Source organism: Phoxinus phoxinus (assembly GCF_949152265.1).
Source record: "Phoxinus phoxinus genome assembly, chromosome: 14".
Classification (NCBI taxonomy): Eukaryota; Metazoa; Chordata; class Actinopteri; order Cypriniformes; family Leuciscidae; genus Phoxinus; species Phoxinus phoxinus.
This window is the reverse complement of record NC_136889.1, coordinates 7067060-7085080: the sequence shown is the minus strand read 5'-3', so window position 1 is coordinate 7085080 and position 18021 is coordinate 7067060. Positions and strand designations below refer to the sequence as shown.

Genomic DNA, 18021 nt, shown 5'->3' with positions numbered 1-18021 from the left:
TGTACCAGACAGTAAAAGGCTCTTTAAGGCCTTTAAAGTGGGTACCTTATTAGAGAGGTAATGAACAAGCATCATCTGAGCATTCATTGCTGTCTCTCCCTCTTTCTTTTTCTATTTTTCTTTGTCACACTTGCACTCACAGTCTCACACTTTCTTTTTCACAGTCCCAGGCGCCATTGCAGGTCTGCATCAGTCCTGGACCTACTTTCTAATTAATGAGACACAGCCAAAATTGTCCCTGGCCAAAAGCACAATAAACACACATAGACCAGACAATAAATATCATATATATTAAATTTATATATATATTTTTCATGTCTGAAAGTTTACAAAGTTTTAAAACCATTGATGTTTGAAGGCTGTCATACAATGAAAATCATACAATGAAAGTCAAGGTCCAATTTTGTTCTTTAAAACGTCTTCTTTTATGTCCTACAGAAGACAGAAAATCATATTGGTTTGGAACAACATGACGGTGAGTAAATAATGACAGAATTTACATTTTTGAGTGAACTACACCTTTTCGAACCACACCTACACTCGGAAAGTGATATAAGGGACATGAAAGTAGTGCATGTATTTTGCCATTGTGACCCTTACAAAAATAATAGGTATACTTCAAATATATTTTATTACGTATACTTCTGTAAAGTTGAAGTATATATTAGTAAGTATACTAATATCAACGTTGTAGTATACTTATACTATAAGTGTACTATTTCAATATTTATGGTAATAAATTGTCCCACTTTTTAGTAATCAAACTAATCATACAATGTAGGCTATATATATTTTCCCTACTACCGTAACACTACAATAACCTGACAAGAAATATAACCAATTTAGACGGAAAGAATCTCAAGCTGACTGAAGACGTTACTGTTCATTAATAGACGGTGCTTACTTAAAAATAAATTCAAGCACAGCGCTACAACAACCATAATGTGATCCTTCACAATAGATATGCTTTACAATAATCTCTGTTAGAGAGCTACATATGGCAATTTATCTGCTCAATAAAATCCCTTACTCACCTGTTGAGCAATAAAAACACCATCTCCACGTCGCCATTACACCTTTTTAAATCCCTCAGTTCTTGCCATCTCTGAAAAGCCATGCCAATGTTCTTTCAGGTTTTATTACAAACTCTGTAGCATTCTCTTTTTGCCAACAGATTCTCCTTTGTTCAGCGTTTATTTTATACAGGCGATTCCCCGTATAGGTTCGAGATGTAGCTGCTCAATGTCAACCGTTCTCTCTTGTTGTGACAACTAACCTAACCTATACCACTCACATCCATACACGCGTCAAAGTAGCCGGAGCAACTTTTCTTTATTTACGGATAAGATGAGACAACGCCATCTCACGACCAATTCGTACGAATTTGTACGAGTGATTAAAAGGTGGCTAATTCGTACGAATTTGTACGACCTCACTCGTACGAATTTGTACGATTTGTCTAAACCCACATGATGGATAGGTTTAGGGGCGGGGTCAGGGGTAGGTCATTCGTATGAATTCAAACGATTTTGGCAAATCGTAAAATATTTACGATTTAGCAAAAAACGTACAAATTCGTACGAGTGAGGTCGTATAAATTGGTACGAATTAGCCACCTCGTAAAATTCGTACGAATTGCCGCCAGCAATTTACGCAATTTCCTCCAGAGAACATGCTGACAGATGCACTAGGACACAAGGTTTACCATAGTGAATCAGAGAAAGACAAACCATGTTTTGGAAGAAGGATTGATGATGTATTGACTTTTAATTTTGTTAATTTTGAACAAAAAAAAAAAGTTACATGGTGTACATTTAAAATAAGTTTTTTTTGTAGCATATTTGACTGCTCAGTTGCATAATTGACAAATCAGAATCAAGTATCATAGAGAACAGTGGAATGAAGCAAATTAGGCCAAAATAGACTGAAGGACTGCACCGAGTGTGATGGATGTGACTTGAAAGCTCTAAAAGCAATTATAATTTTTTTGGGGAAAAAATATAACCCAGGTTTATACAATATAGGCTTGACTAACAAACTCCGCAGCAGCTGCTCACACTGCTCTCTCTCTTTCCCTCCTTCCCACCTTTTCCATTGCTTTATTTTACCCTTTATTGTCCCTTCTCCCAAGTCATATCCTTAAATATACTGCATTTCTTTGTCTAGAAGAATGAGGCTTACCCAAATTAGCCACTCTGGTGCACGGCTGGGCACCATGGGATGGGTGTGCGGCTATTTAAATAATGTCAGGGCCTGCAGTGGGAAGGAGGGAGCAGACAAGCAGACTAATAACTAGATTTCAGCAACATGGCACTCTCACTCTGTCTTTCTCCCTCTCTTTCTCTCTCTCTCTGAAGAAGAAAATTATTTCTTGGACTAAAAATACCCATATCCCTGCCAAAAATACTTTCATCTCCAAGCACCAAAGACGTTCTAATTCATTAAGAGCTCCCCCACTGAATGAACCTCAAGCGAAAAAGAGAACAAATAAATTAAGGATTGAGCATTAATTAGGAAACGGAATAGCCTCGCTGACGTTAACACAAAGCATGTCACATGTTTTCAGCATATTATTTGGGATATATTGCATATTCCTGTAACTCTTGTTTTGCCCGGGGCGCCGCTCGTACAGATCATGTAACAGTGGTTTCACCCAAATGCCCGAGGAGCCTTTTACCAATGGTGTTGCAAAAATGTCATCACACTGTTTTTGTCAGGGATAATATGGCCAATTAGTGTGAACACAGACCCGGGAAGACGAAAACAACACAATTCGCAGGTCGTATTTTGGAAGGGGGTCTTTCTGGAGTACAATATTTTATAGAAGTGAGCAGCCCTCTTTGGCATTTCTAGGCCTGGAGTGAAGCATTAATTCTTAATTGTTTACAGAGGAATTTGTTTACGTCTCTGCAAACACCACTGCAGTCGGCGGTGCATTACTGAATGAAAATGCAAATGGAGGCATAAATAACATAAATGACTGTTAAACTACTGTCAAATGGCCTCAATTAATTGAATTAAACCTTAGAAAACTTTTGATCTGTTTTCACATCTTAATGAGCACAATCTTCGTGGTATATTTTCACTACGCTGAGCACGAGTTTCTAGTTTTACTGGTCACTAAAGCTGGTAATACGGTAGTTTGATCGTGCCACACATGATTTTCTTCTTGGAGAATTTCACATGTGGGCCAGTGCAAGTCATAAAAACAGCTATGCTTTTTGAAAAAACGAGATAAAAAAAAAATAGATAAAAAAGAATGTATAGGATAATGATTAATATTCAGCCTTGAAGTTTTTGCATTGAGTCGAGCAGACCTACAGTCTGTTTTCAGCAGTAAAGAACATAAAGCCTGAGATACAGTATGCAATTTTTTTTTCTTTTGAAACAAAGCACTATAGAAGTGTGTAAATTATTAAAGGGAAAATTAATAACCCCCCACCCCACCCCACTGAAAACAGTGCTGACTTAAAGTTTTTTGATGTTATTCTCTCTCTCTTGAACAAGAACGTAGATATTTTCCGACAAAATTAAACGGGAGGGCAGGGGTGTTGTACATGCAGAGCACCATTGTGAAATAATTCTAATTGGACTATTTTTAACCTGCCGTTTGCAGGATATACAGCTTCCTGAATGTTTGTTTGGTGTTTATGTTAACGAAGGCCCGAGATTAACATCGGCTATCAGCGCTTATCACCGTCATCAGTGCCATGTTGTGACACCCAGATATGCAAGGGCATTCTCATCAAGAGCACAAGCACACACAGCCATATTAATGACAGAGCTGTTTTTCCAAACCAGTATAAAGAAGAATATTGCATTTGACCATTTATATCAAGCCAACCATCTACTAATCTTTGGCCACTGAGGCAGACTATATGAGATACATTTTGCTTCAGTGAACATGCAGAAAAACCAATGCACTAAAGAATATTTCTTGGTATACTAATTGTAGTCCAAAGCTAAATATATTTTATTTTAGACTTTTAAAAAAAAATAATCATAGCCATAAAGCACCTTCCTCTGACTCTATTGCTTATGCAATACTGCATGATCCCTACTAACAGTACAAACATTTATGATGTTGAAAATACATTCATTACGCATACATTATACATATATTGTACACATTGTGTGTGTACCTATGTACTGGTATGTGTACATATATATTACATCCTGTACATATAGTAGAATTGACAATAGAGTTGACAATGATATATTTATATTATATAGGCATATTCATATTCATTATGTTATGGGACAAGACCATTTTAAGCCCCATTGTACCTTATATAACATTAGATATTGGTATGTAAGTGTCTTTTTTTCTATCCTTGTGGGGACCAATTGTTGATTATAGTACAGCCTAAAAACAATTGGGGGGACACTGTGGTTCTTACAATAGAAGATAGCTCCACATATATTAAATAATAGCTTATGTCATGTGTGAAACTGACAAAAGGTGTCTTAGGTTGGGTCATGGTTAGGGTGTAATAATTATATTTGGCTTCATATATGAACTAATAGGCTACCATTATCATGTGAGACAACATCATAGCCCAAATTGTCTGATCTAGGTCTCCACCTAGTGACCATTGAATGTTATTACGGTTAGTTATTTTGCATTCAACATCCTACATGCATTAAAATCATTACTACTTAATCCGTTAATCATAATTCTAATTCAACTTTAGCAATCTAAAATAGATGACGATCTGTAATTCTTCTCAATAATGAGTTTTAGCTTCATTGTGAGTCTATTGAGTCCCAGCGTGTCAGTTTACAGACACATGGCAGTAATTTGACCTCCCGCTGACTGCAGTGACACAGGAGGCAATCTAATGACAAACTAATGACAGTCTCCTGGCAACAGCGAACGCGGATGATTACACCTGCGACTCCCATCTGCATAATCCCTCCACATCTAGAAGAGAGATGCTGCGTTTATGGAAATATATTCTATTTATTGGTTAATTGTTTGCTTTTATAAATCATTAATGGAGGTGGAACGAGAACCTTATCGTGTGATACTTCTCAAGACACCCTGTGAGAGTTCAGATGCAGTGAGCAGGTGGCTGTGCAGAAGCATGAATCTGCCCTGTGAGAAGGGTCCAGAGGGAAGGTATGACTTTGAGAGCATGGTCGAGACAGACAGACGTGCGTTCTCCAAATTCAATCCCGGAGCCCAGACACCAGATGAAAACTCTTCTCTGGTGCCACTGCGTGACTATCTGACTCTAATAGATCCGTGCTCCGGTCAACTGAGTGCAGGGGCACAGGTGCGTCTGGAAGCAAAGAGCAGAACCCCATTCATCGAAACCGTTTACACCCCGTCTGATCTGTGGGTTCCGGCAGGAGCACGAGACAGGCCTCAGACTCCTCCAACCAGACCTTCAGCTCTGATATATGACAAGTCTGAGCACAAGAGGTGGAACTCCAGGATGAAACCAGAGGCAGCATTGAAGGCAAATCTTGGAGGTAGGCTAACTGCAACCTTTTTTTGTTTCAGGCCTGCGTGTTTGAAATGACTGCAGCAGTGTGTTACAAAAAGCTATTTAACAGTTTCAGACCCTTACATATTTATTAACGTATTCTGTCTGCTTTGTCATCAGGTTGGACAAGTGCACAGAGTACTGAACACCCCTCTCAGGACAGCCATGAAATAAATGCGGTCAGTCATGCTCAATTATTCATCCCTGCTGCTACTGTAATGTTACTCTTGTATGCTGTTTGTTCGAAGCTTTATCACTTTTACAGCACTGAACATTAACTATTCATTTGAAATGTGCCTTAAGGAAATAGTTCACCCAAAAATGAACATTCTGTTATCATTAACTCACCCTCATGTTGCTCCAAACCAGTATTACTTTTCTGTCTCCCTTGGAACATAAAAATAAAAAATTGTAAGATTTGTACTGGTCGCTCTTTTACATGCAGTTAACGGGGACTGAGCTTTCAATCTTCAAAAAATTTAATTACACTCAAAAAAGCTTCATGAAAGTATTGAACATTATATTCAAGTCGTGTTACTATAGCGAGTATAATCTAAACCATAATTGACTTTAAACTAGCTTTAAAGGAACACTCCGACTTTTTGGGACTTTAGACTATTCAACTTATCCCCCAGAGTTAGATAAGTCCATACATACCTTTTTCATCTCCGTGCGTGCTATAAGTCTGTTTGACGCACCCACCGCTAGCCTAGCTTAGCACAAAGACTGGATGTAAATGGTTGCAGCTAGCATACTAATCCAAATAAGTGACAAAATAGCGCAAACATTTTCATATTTTACATGTTGTGATTTGTATAGTCACAGAGTGTACAAAAAACAAAGTCATATGAGACACAGACATATTTTAACCGTATAAATACTGGGAACTATATTCTCTGAAGGCGAAGCACTGCTATTTGGGCGGAGTGATAACCGCAGCACCTGAGACGCGCCGTGGTGAGGAGCAGAGAGTTCGTTCAGAGCGCGTCTCAGGTGCGCTGCGGTTATCACTCCGCCCAAATAGCAGTGCTTCGCCTTCAGAGAATATAGTTCCCAGTATTTATACGGTTAAAATATGTCTGTGTCTCATATGACTTTGTTTTTTGGACACTCTGTGACTATACAAATCACAACATGTAAATAGGAAAATGTTTGCGTTATTTTGTCACTTATTTGGATTAGTATGCTAGCTGCAACCATTTACATCCAGTCTTTGTGCTAAGCTAGGCTAGCGGTGGGTGCGTCAAACAGACTTATAGCACGCACGGAGATGAAAAAGGTATGTATGGACTTATCTAACTCTGGGGGATAAGGTGAATAGCCTAAAGTCCCAAAAAGTCGGAGTGTTCCTTTAATGTCTGACCTCTTCTTGGCCCTGTTTACATCTGATATTAAGGTTGACTTAAAGAAAAAGAAAATATGGCTTCAGAAAATGTTGAATAAAGTGCATGCAAAAAGTTGTTTAAACTACTCTTATAACGGCTTACTTTTATGCTGCTTTGCATCTTTTTTTAAACACAAGGGCTCCAGTCCCCATCAATTGTCATTACACGGAAAAGAGCTAAAAATCATTCTTCAAAATTTTCCCTTTTGTGTTCCAAATACTTAACTTGTATGTTATATTTGCCCTATAATGTCAGAGTTTTAGACCATAGGACATTTACTAATATTATGCCATTGTGTCTTTTTACTATCCCTTTATAGGGTCCAGGACCATCTGTTCTTTTTGATAGCAGAGCAATGGCAGCTCGACGATACATCTACACTTCTGCAGCCCAAAGGTCTGAATATGTTTGCTCTAAAAGCTCTCTTAACAGCAGAACTACAACAATCTATCTGCCAAGACTCTCTCTACCTGACCAATTGCTGTTTTCTGTACCATTTGTCTGTTTACACATTTGACAGGCACTTTTATCCTAAACTTACAGTGCATTCAAGGTATACATTTGTCAATTTTTCAAACTGGAAGTTGCAATGGTCTTTTCGTGAGACTTTTTTTGTCTTTTGTATTGATGGTTGTGGTTTGCTATTGCCGTGATGTCATGTGAGTGACAGGTTGCCGGTAAACACGTCATCAGAGAAGAAAAGTCATCGTAAGGGGGAGCTATTTTGATGAAAGATTACGAGACCACGTGAATTAAAATAATTATGTTATGTACTAATAAATCCTTTATAATAACTACTACAATATTTGATTTCATGGTGACCTCAAACACCCATGTAAAACAAAAGGATATTGTAGATGCTAATATGCCAGCTGAGTGTTCATCTGCCTTATGCGTGTGACTGTGTGGATCTGCTCTGTAATAGAGGTTATGAGAATGTAGACTGGGACTCAAAGTTACCTCCTCGCCACAAACCACCCACAACTACACTGGAAAAAATGCCTGACCCCGTGAGTCAACGACTGGCGCTGAAGCGATACCACAGCAGACCTGAGCCGTGGCAGGTGAGTCTGCTGCGCTGGAAGTGAGCTTATTCTGCTGAACATCCGAGGCATTCTGAGAGATTTCTTTGCTTTCAGGCTATTGGATCCCGTTGGAACAAACATCAGTTGCGGGCCACATTTAACATAAGGAAACCCATCAGCTTGTAAGTGATTTAAATACCCCTGTAATGCTTCAGGAAGACACTTTTATCCAAAGCGAGTTACGCTGCACACTGTTATCAGGTCTTGCTTTTCCTGGGAATCGAACCCATGACCTTGGCATTTTTAATACCATGCTTTACTGTTTGAGTTTATACTGTATAGTGCACTGTGCATAATAAATTGAGTTGTTTCTGACAATTGTTTTCAATTAACAGCACCAGTCCATTTCCAAAATCAGGCCACGTACCTTTATATTGGTAAGCAGATGCAGAGATCTTTAGCAAAGTTATGATAATTTCTATACACAAATGTTTGTTATAAACTACTCAAAACAAATCAGTTGCATACCTGTGAATGTATTTTCCAGTACATTTATTAAGGCTTTGAGAGAGATTTGTGATCTCTCTGTACTGTAGTGGTACGGTAGGCTCAGTGAACATGGACAGTGTGGACGTCCCAGAAGAAGACTTCGTCCCTCTGACTGTTCTGCGGACCACTGTGCCTCCTCACACCCCTGCCAGCTAGTATGAGTCTGTGTATTTGTGTATACATCATAACCATTCTACAGAGCTCTTTATAATGAAGATGTTTTGTTTTCTCTGTATAGCCGAACTACTATACCTGGTTACACTGGAAAAGCCAAGTTCGACAGACCACAGACCTCAGCTGACAGTCTGCCTTCTTTACTGTGTACTCCACAAACAGCAGGGTAAGTCGGCACAACATTTCAGATTAAGATAGTTTGCTTTGTCTGCGATGGACTGGCCATCTGTCCAGGAGGTTTCCCTGACTACCGCCCAAGGCTTTGGGATCATCCCGCAACCTGACATAGGACAAGCAGTTTGGAAAATATAATGCAAAAAATTGCTCAATGATAAAAAAATTGTTTTAGTGCATTTATCGAACAGACAAGAGTTACTTTGCATCAGCATTATTATAATAAACTGAAATAAAAACTGCAATAAAACCATTAAAAAATATGTTTTTGATGCTTGAAATAAAATAAATGTATATTTTATTTCAGTAATTGTTTAAGGTAGCATTTCTTATTTTCAATTAGTTTAACTTAACTGTAAATACTGTATATATACATATATAAGCAGGTTATGACATTGCTTTAACTCATCCCAAAAATTTTTTTATTTATTTATTAAGTCAGTTTAATTTAATTTAAGTTTAAATGAAATTACGTAAACATCCAAGTTGATTGTACTTAAAAATTTGAGGCAGCAACTATTTTTACAGTGTTGATACTGGAATAGACTTAAACTGGAATAAAAATGAATAAAAACGATATAGACATTTAAAAAACATACAGTAACAGTGACAAAAACACACAAAAAACGAACTAAAATTAAAATGTGAAAATAAATATATAACAATAATAATAAAACTATAATTGTATCTAAATGTCACTAACACTGCTCTGTATTACAACCTAATGACAATCACCAATGACAATAAAGGGAATTACAAAAAAAGTCAATAGTAAAATGCATTTGATATAGTAACTGCAGAATTTGCTCTGTTTGCAATGTAAATATTGACAAACTGACAAATATCTTAAAGGTCATAAAAATAGTATGCCTAATCAATTTCTTTATGCAAAAAAAGCAAAAAACATTTTGAGACCCATCATTTTCATGAGATTCAACCTTTAAGACCTTTACACAGATAAATGCAATGCAGACCTTTTTAATTATTATGGCCAACACAACACCTCACTGTTCCACTCAGTAGGTGGCAGCAGTGCTTTGCATTCAGAACGTTCTTTTGTAAATCAACTTGTGTGGTCAAAACCACAAACACACTCAAATTCCCTGAAATAAGTTAATAATTTATATTTTTATAAATAAATACGAATATAAAGAATGTAATACTCTAATATAAATCTTGCATAATTATCTGGTCAGAATACTAAGTAAATGTATTTACATGTGATAAAACAGTGATAAAGTTATGATCTAAAGGTGAATGCTAATAAATCAAGCCTAGTCAGTGTCATTGAACATTGTAGTGCGGTGGTAAACATGCCCTGTAACAGTAAGCACATCACAGGATCACTCTGAAGAGGCGTTTCCCACAAACCATTGCAGTCACTTATCTTCTGATCTCTGTCTCCGTTTCTGCCTGAGTGTAGAGTCCTGTCAAACTTATTTTTTCAATCTCCCGCATGTTCCCCTTCTGTGAGAGGTTGAGCTCTGCCCTAGTTTTATGCTCTTCAACGCTCTGTGGCTGCGGCTGGAGGTGTGTGAAGCATCATTTAGCAGACCCCAACATGACGTGTCAAGCTGAACAAAGATCAGGTCATCTCATAAAGCAGACAAGAGAAGTAAAGAGACGTGGAAGAATATACTTTGTGATATACTAAAGTCATGAAGCATTGTTATTTTCTGTGGGTTTGTGAAGAGTCAAATCAGACAGACACTACCAGGAACAAAACCAGCCCAGCGGCGCTCTTCCACCCTCTGTCTGCAACGTAAAACGTCCTCGGCTTTCAGAATGAGTAGGAATGAGCCTTCTGCAGCAGTAAAGAGGAAGGAGGAGGAGGAGGTGTTTGAGAGAAGCACTGGAGGAAAACCAAAGGACCGGGTGGTTTTTTTTGAAAACGTGTTTCCTAGCTGGGCCCCAGAAGAGCTGGTTTACCGTCTTTTTGGAGCAGACCTCTCCAGATGGCCCTATCCAAAGCTGAGCTGCTCTTGTTGCCGGTGGTAATCGTGGTTTTTACTCAACCCAGATCCATTTTCCTGGAGTCACCGGTGCTCTGAAATCTGTTTCCTTTGCCGATAAAACAGACCTCCCATCTCTTTTCCTTACAGCAGAAAGTCAGCACCTTTACAACTTCCTCTAACCCTCTCCCACTCCTTATTTGGTGATAATTCAAATGTCTCCAAACTGTTTTTATTCCTCTGCGGCTTTCGTCGTATAAGACAGACTCGGAAAATCGGACACAAGCGGATAACTTCATGATTCTCCCTTTTTCAAAGCATTAGTATACATTTTCAAAAGTAATAAACATTAGTAAACATTTCCGTCAACATCAAGATTTTAGATTTTATTATCACCTGATCTTTTAAAATGTTCACACTTCTTAACCTGTTCATTAGTTCACGTGAAATAGTTCTGTGGTAGGACAAATTGTTAATAAATAAATATGTTACAGTGAGGTAACTAATTATTTATAATACATTTTATCGATTCAATTTTAATAACTAATTATAATTAATTAATTAAAATCAATCTTTTTTAACTACCCACCTATAATTTTTGATTAACTGAATATTGCAGGTTCAATACAAGTTAAGCCTGCATGTTCAGCAATATTTGTAGCATGTTGATTACCACAAAAAGTTAATTTATTTCATTGGAGCCTTTTCATTAAAAATTAAAAATCAAGGTTAGTGAGGAAATTATTTAAAAGCAGAAATGTTTGGCTTATAATTTTATAAAAGCACTAACATGAATTCTGTTCATTTCTGTATTATTTGAGCTGTCAAGTTGTTCTTGTTCTAGCTGCATTTTCACTGTTTATGTCTTGAGGCTATATGACTAAACCGGGGTATTTTAACATTTACAGATTCAAATTTCATCAAGATTAAGCCACAAGTGCTGTTGATTGAACTTAACATGTATTGAACCCAGAATATTCCTTTAATGTGAACATTCCCAGTTTCACCAAGTGTTCCGTTTCTAGAAGCCGTCCCGGCACCTGGAGCTCCTCCCTCTACGGACACAAGGCCCCTCTATCAGGAATGATCACCACTGTCCCACCCGGAAACCCATACTTTCATCCCAAAGCCTCGGTACTCTCCGTGAAATAACTCTAAAAGTACGACATGTTCCTTAAAGAGAAGAATAAATGATGAAGAAGTGTGGGAAATGAGAGCCTCCCTTTTCATGAAATCCAATCTGTGTTTGTGAATAGATCTATAATGATGCTATGTCAATGACTGATTCTCTGAGCTCTGAATAATGAGATGTTTTATTAGCATAATTTCCCTTGATTTAGATGAGTGCTTCTGAAAATGTGGAGGATGTGCCATTGTCTTAAACATTCGGTGTCGGTGTGAGTGTGTGTGGGCTTACGTATTTGACTATATGTGTGTCCATGCGGATAAATGAGTGCATCGTTTTCTCACAGATCCTCTTCTGCATTCTTTTATTGCCTGTACTTTCAAAAAGCACTTACAAACTGCTCATGGAAAGAGATACTTTGTGGTTACGCGGCAATGGCAATGCAAATAAAACTTTGCCTGATCTGATCTTAAAAGAAAACAAAAGACATGCATTTCTGAAATGCTCTAGTTTTGCACCCCAAGAACTGTGGTTTGGAGAATAAAAGAAAGAATACCAGTGCAGCTTCACCTGCTAACAGGAAATAGGAACATGCTGGTTTCCTGTTTCCCCCTTTGTCGTCTTTGCACTTCTATGTTGAAAACAGTCCGCCCTGGAAGCAGCTCAGTTGAAAACACCAACTAGTAAGAATCAACATGTATTTATGACTGAAAAGGTGCTAAAAATCAAGCCAAAGTCGGTACACAGGATTAGAGGAAATTGCTAAATGTCATTGTAACTAATGCTTTGCACTATGTTGAACATCAGATCTGTTTTTGGGTAGTGGGAAAACTTTCTCAGTTTCAGTTAGTTTGACAATGAAGCCATGGTGGGATAAAAACCCTGCGGTATTTCCAGAGATGGAGATGTGGTTAACAGATAACTAACGTCCATCTTGCGGCCAATGAAAGGGATCGGACTTGTCTATTGTTTCAGGGTCTGAAGCGCTTTCTCTAAGGTGACCTTCAGCCCGCTAGACAAAGTAAAGACCTTTGAGACGGACTCAGCACGATAGATGCAAGTTGTTGAAATAGTCTCTTATGTTTCTGAGATTTTCCTAGTTATCTTTTGATATAGAGATCTACATCTACAAATAGGCACAAGTAGTGTCTGAGAATTATAAAGTGCTGTCACATTATTAAAATGTCAGCAAAAAAGAAAAGAAAAGAAAAAAGCCCATTGTATCGATGTATGAAGCACTCGAGGCTCAAGCAGCATAGCAACCTTTTCTGTTGGTCAGCACAGTTCATTTGTGTGACCAACTTGAACCTGTTGCGAAATCTTTTACCCTCTCGCAAAATACCAGATTGTGTGGATTCATATTGAAATGACTGAATTTCACCCACAAAACCCGCTAAACAATGATAAATGTGACCGCAGCTTAACTGTTCTATTCTGTCATTTATGAGATCCAGACAGGATGTTAATCAAAAGTCATTGATCAATTGCATATGAGTCCAGCATTTACACTTAACTATTTTAATTTGAATACTTTCATTATGTTTCATAATTTCATTACAACTAAAAGTGTTCACGTGTCCAAATATAATTTTTTTTAATGAATATGATTGACTTTGAATCATTAAATCTATATAGTGTCATGTTATTCATTATATACATTGGGAGGATTTGTTGTCTAAGGTATTGTTTTAAGATTGATACAGAAGTACCAGAGGAGGAATAAATTCAGGAGGTTGGAGGGAAGAGTTTTTTTTCCCTTTCCTTTTCTTTTTTTGGAATAAGATGCACCATTTACATTTAGTCATTTAGCAAACTATTTAATCCAATGTGACTTATAAATGATGAGAGCAATAGAAGCAGTTTAACAAACAAACTTTAGCACTTTGGTCAACTTGTGTTTTGTATTTTTTTAAATGTGCTATAGAAATAAATATAGATTGATTGATATTTGTTTCCATACTATGGAAGTCAATGGGGTCAATCAACTGTTTGGTTACCCATATTCTTCAAAATATCTTCTTTTGTGTTTAGTAGAAGACAAATTTCCATACAGGTTTGGAACAACTTGATGGTGAGTAAATGATGGCAGAAATGTATTTTTTGTGTGAACTATCCCTTTAATGTGATTACCAATCTCAAACATCTCTACCAACATGTAATCCATAATTTTAACTACCCAAGTAAAAAGTTATAATTTAGATGCATTTAGGTTTGATAGTACACGTCAAGAGAGCATTACAATTTCCCAGTGTGGATAGAACAAGAGCTTGGATAAAGAGTTGTGCAGCATGCTCCAAAAGGAAGGGCCGGATCTTCCTAATGTTGTATAAGGCAAATCTGCAGGACCGGGCTGTTTTAGCAATGTGGTCTGTGAAGTTTAAAGGATCATCACTCACAACTCCAAGGTTCCTGGCTGTCCTGGAACGAGTTATGATTGATGAGCCTACCTGAATGGAGAAGTTGCGATGAAGTGTTAGGTTGGCTGAAACCACAAGCAGTTCTGTCTTTGCAAGGTTGAGTTAAAGTGATGGTCCTTCATCCAGTCAGGTAGGCTGAGATGCGAGTAGCTACCGCCGGATCATTCGCCTAGAATGTGTCATCAACCTAGCAGTGTTAGGAAAAGCCATGTTTCTGAATGACAGATCCTAGTGATGGAGAAGAGAAGTGGCCCGAGCACTGAGCCCTGAGGCACCCCAGTAGCTAGATGTTGCGACTTAAACACCTCACTCCTCCAAGACACCCTGATTGTTGGACCTACATGAGAGGTAAGACTTGGAGTGCGGTTCCTGAGATGCACAGTGTCATGAGGGTTGACACATGGGGGATCTTGTGGTTAACTGTGTCAAAAGATCAGATCCAGCAAGATGAGTACCACTAATAAATTACGTAAAATTAAGACAAGAAAGGTGCATTTAAAAAAAACTGAATAGGGTTAATTATGAATTTCTGCTGACTTACATAGCTTAACTCTTTTTGGTTTTATATAGGCTCTTTAGAAATATGTGCTCAATTAAATTGAAAGTGTTGTGAAACATGCAAGAAGCAATGCAAATATATTGCATGCTTAATAATGCATGTTCAGTTTTCTCCCAAACAGTTGAATGTGAATGTATCCATGTTTTATTAAATTGGTTGTTGTGTTTATTGCAGCAGTTCGGTCTGGTGAGTGGCGCTATCACGTTTGAAAATAACGCACCTTCTAAACTAAACCCTACCCTAAACCTAAACGAAAGTATTAGCAAGCGTGAGATAAGCGACCATGCCATTTTTGCTTGCATCTACAAATCTTTTAGCTTTTTTGAGTGTGTTGACTGAGTCCTTCAAGTGCACTGCTGTACCAGATGAGCTATCGAGCAAGTATACTACATCAGAAAATCCACATGGAGCTGATTATGTTATGCAAATGTCAACATTTATTTGACATAATCATGCATTACAGAAAAAGAATTTTGAGGTCATAACATAGTATTGCGCAAGAACCACACAAAAATAAAGTCTTCATTTATTGATAATCTGCCCCTGTAATTATGATTTGTATAAAACGGCATTAGTCATTTGTGTTTTCCTGTCAACAAATTGTATTTATAGGTATGTTTTTAAAGTTTTCAGAAATGTAGAGGCATGTTTTTCAATGAGTTTACAGTATGTTCATGTTTTGTAATAACTGGATTCAGAATTCTAGAGTTGCCCTTGACCTTTGAGCATACGCAATGACTCCTGATATTTAACCTCTGTCCATTCTAAGTATTAGCATCTTTTTTTTTAGCCAAGCTCACTGCACCATTCAAAAAGCGCCCCCCAAAATTGTGGGGTGATAATTTAAACTATACTTTTCTCCACTCTTCTGAGTTCCTTGAGCTTAGTCTTTTTCTTGTCTACATCGTATCATTGGCTCAATTTTCAAGATGGGGTCACAAACATAATGACTGATTCAGCGACAGTCCTTTAAGGTCTTCACCATACTCGCTCGGCCGAGAGATTAATTTCCCTCCCGCCGCTTAGCTTTTTTTTTTTTTTTTTTGTCATTTCCACATAAAGAGGCTAAATGTCAAGCATGCCTGACTCCCTCCAGTGACACATCCATACCCGCAGATAATTACCATAAGGAAATTGATGCTTTAGTGTGCAGAGGGGAATTTAATTTACTCTGACATCCCCTGCATAATACATTCCCAAAGAAAGTGAGATTTTTCAGCCCCAGATTAAGAATTTAAATACAGCAGACTATTAAGGTGATTACCAATCTCGAACATCTCTGACTTATTTAGGTAGTTAAACCAATTATGGATTACATGTTGTTAAAGCTATAAATTAGGGGGGGGGGGGGGGGGGGGGTGAAAGCTGCTCAAAGATCCATGAAATAAGCAATAAGAGGATGTCTCTGTTCCATCCTCGTTGGTTTACTTTGCTACTGGATAACTTAAGATGATATGTTTATATATTTTGATATATTTTTTTTACAGCTTCTATTAATCTAAGATTACTTTAATTTATACTATTGCTCATTGTTAATTCATATTTGTAGATAATACAAAACTAAGGTTAATTTATACAACTTTATTTTATATTAACATGTATTATGTAGAAATTAACATTTACAGCATTTATTTAAAAAATACCATTCATTATTATTTTGTTTTAGCAATTGTATTATAATGCTGGCATAGAAACCTATTGTATTACAAGACATTTTCTCAAATGTTGTACTTTTATATTTTCCTGTATACTTTCACTTGTTATTTACTCCCCAAATGTATGCCTGCAATTTAAAATCACTTGAGAAAACAAGAGGTGCGTCCCAATTTGCATACTTATGCACTATTCTATGCTGTGCTGAGGTATAAATAGTGCCAGTATAGTGTTCACAGTCACATTGAAAACTCCAAAAAGAAAAAGTGCACTTTAAATACCCGGTTGATACGCTTAATTAACCGGAAAAACGAAGTGTGGAATGTTGGACACTTCATGCACTCAACTGTCGCAGCTTTCTTTACGTGGCCAAGTCAGACTCTGATGCTGGATGATGAAATAACTGTATAAAATTCATACTCTAGACTGCTGAGAACATAGTGCATAAGTGCATTTTTTTTTTAATCTTCAGAAAATGTCAACTTTTATCACACAGCTCAATATATAAAGTAGGATCTACAGTATATTATATCCAACTTTATCCAAACTGAGAAAAAAAATGGTGTAGAACCGTAATTATTTGTAAAAACTTACTAGCAATACGAGAAAGACTGATAGTTTTCCAATAATCTGTTTTATCTACAACTTTGAAATTATTATTGTATTACAAAAGTGATATACTACTGTATATAGTATACTGTATATTTGTCCCAAAATGTATCGACCAGCTTTCTATAAAGTTGGTTAAGTATCCAACTTCATCCACATATAGAGTACACGTGTAAATAGGTGTACACGTGTAAAAATTTATATCGTCAAAATGAAACTTATTACCCAGCTTTAATCTTCTAAATGGCAGATTACATAAGGCATAGATATTAATATATTAAGAACATTAACATCGTGATTTCCTGTAAAGCTGCTTTGAAACAATATATTGTGAAAAAAGCTATATAAATACATTTGACTTGACATTAGGCTATTATTTATTTAATAAAACGTTTTACTCTATGGCATTACTATTGTAGTGTTATATATATAAAAAGAATATGCATATTCTTTATATAATATTACATGAAATTTAAGGTAACACTTTATTTCGATAGTCAACTTTAGACATTCTATTACTGACTACAAGTAACTTTGCAACTGTCAACTATCTGTCATTAGTATTAGTAGACTCTGCTTGATATCTGCTAACACTTTATTTTGATGCTCCCCAACAGACATTCTCTGACTATAAGTAACTTTGCAAGTACGCCAACATGAATTCTTTATAGAATAGAATACTAATTGTGATAGTACTCTATAGATTATAGAACAATATATGAAACAATAGTAGATTTAACATCAAAATGTAATATCTAATGATCAAATGTAGGCTATAGGCTAATGTAACCTATATTTAAAAACTTTGGTCAGTTCAAGAATAATTTATGCAAATGTATATTACTTATTTGAAAGAATTAAAATCCTTGTATTGTTCAACTGGCCGAGCTTGGTATGGGATTTAGA

At 36.9% G+C, this 18021-nt stretch overlaps 1 protein-coding gene across 3 annotated transcripts; it reads left to right on the top strand.

Annotated features, from left to right (window-relative positions):
• The first annotated feature begins 452 nt into the window (after nt 1-452).
• On the top strand, nt 453-12348 carry spmip7 (sperm microtubule inner protein 7). 3 transcript variants are annotated; one of them, XM_079634979.1, is made up of 10 exons: nt 453-475; nt 5040-5478; nt 5613-5671; nt 7197-7273; nt 7803-7941; nt 8017-8084; nt 8298-8339; nt 8499-8606; nt 8690-8791; nt 11777-12348. In XM_079634979.1, the coding sequence occupies exons 1-10, from the start codon at nt 470-472 to the stop codon at nt 11901-11903; spliced, it is 1167 nt and encodes a 388-aa protein (XP_079491105.1). In that variant the 5' UTR covers nt 453-469; the 3' UTR covers nt 11904-12348. The 3 variants fall into 3 exon arrangements, with proteins under 3 accessions (XP_079491105.1, XP_079491104.1, XP_079491106.1); XM_079634978.1 differs by lacking the exon at nt 453-475 and having other exon boundaries at nt 4815-5478; XM_079634980.1 differs by lacking the exons at nt 453-475; nt 8499-8606 and having other exon boundaries at nt 4821-5478; nt 11777-12028.
• The last annotated feature ends 5673 nt before the right edge of the window (nt 12349-18021 follow it).

Bases quoted from the DNA above. Each gene is read 5' to 3' on its own strand.
- spmip7 (XM_079634978.1), top strand. From the start codon at position 4,947: ATGGAAATATATTCTATTTATTGGTTAATTGTTTGCTTTTATAAATCA. The intron at 5,479-5,612 runs GTAGGCTAACTG...CTTTGTCATCAG, and splicing joins ATTGAAGGCAAATCTTGGAG to GTTGGACAAGTGCACAGAGT. The intron at 8,607-8,689 runs GTATGAGTCTGT...TTCTCTGTATAG, and splicing joins CCTCACACCCCTGCCAGCTA to CCGAACTACTATACCTGGTT.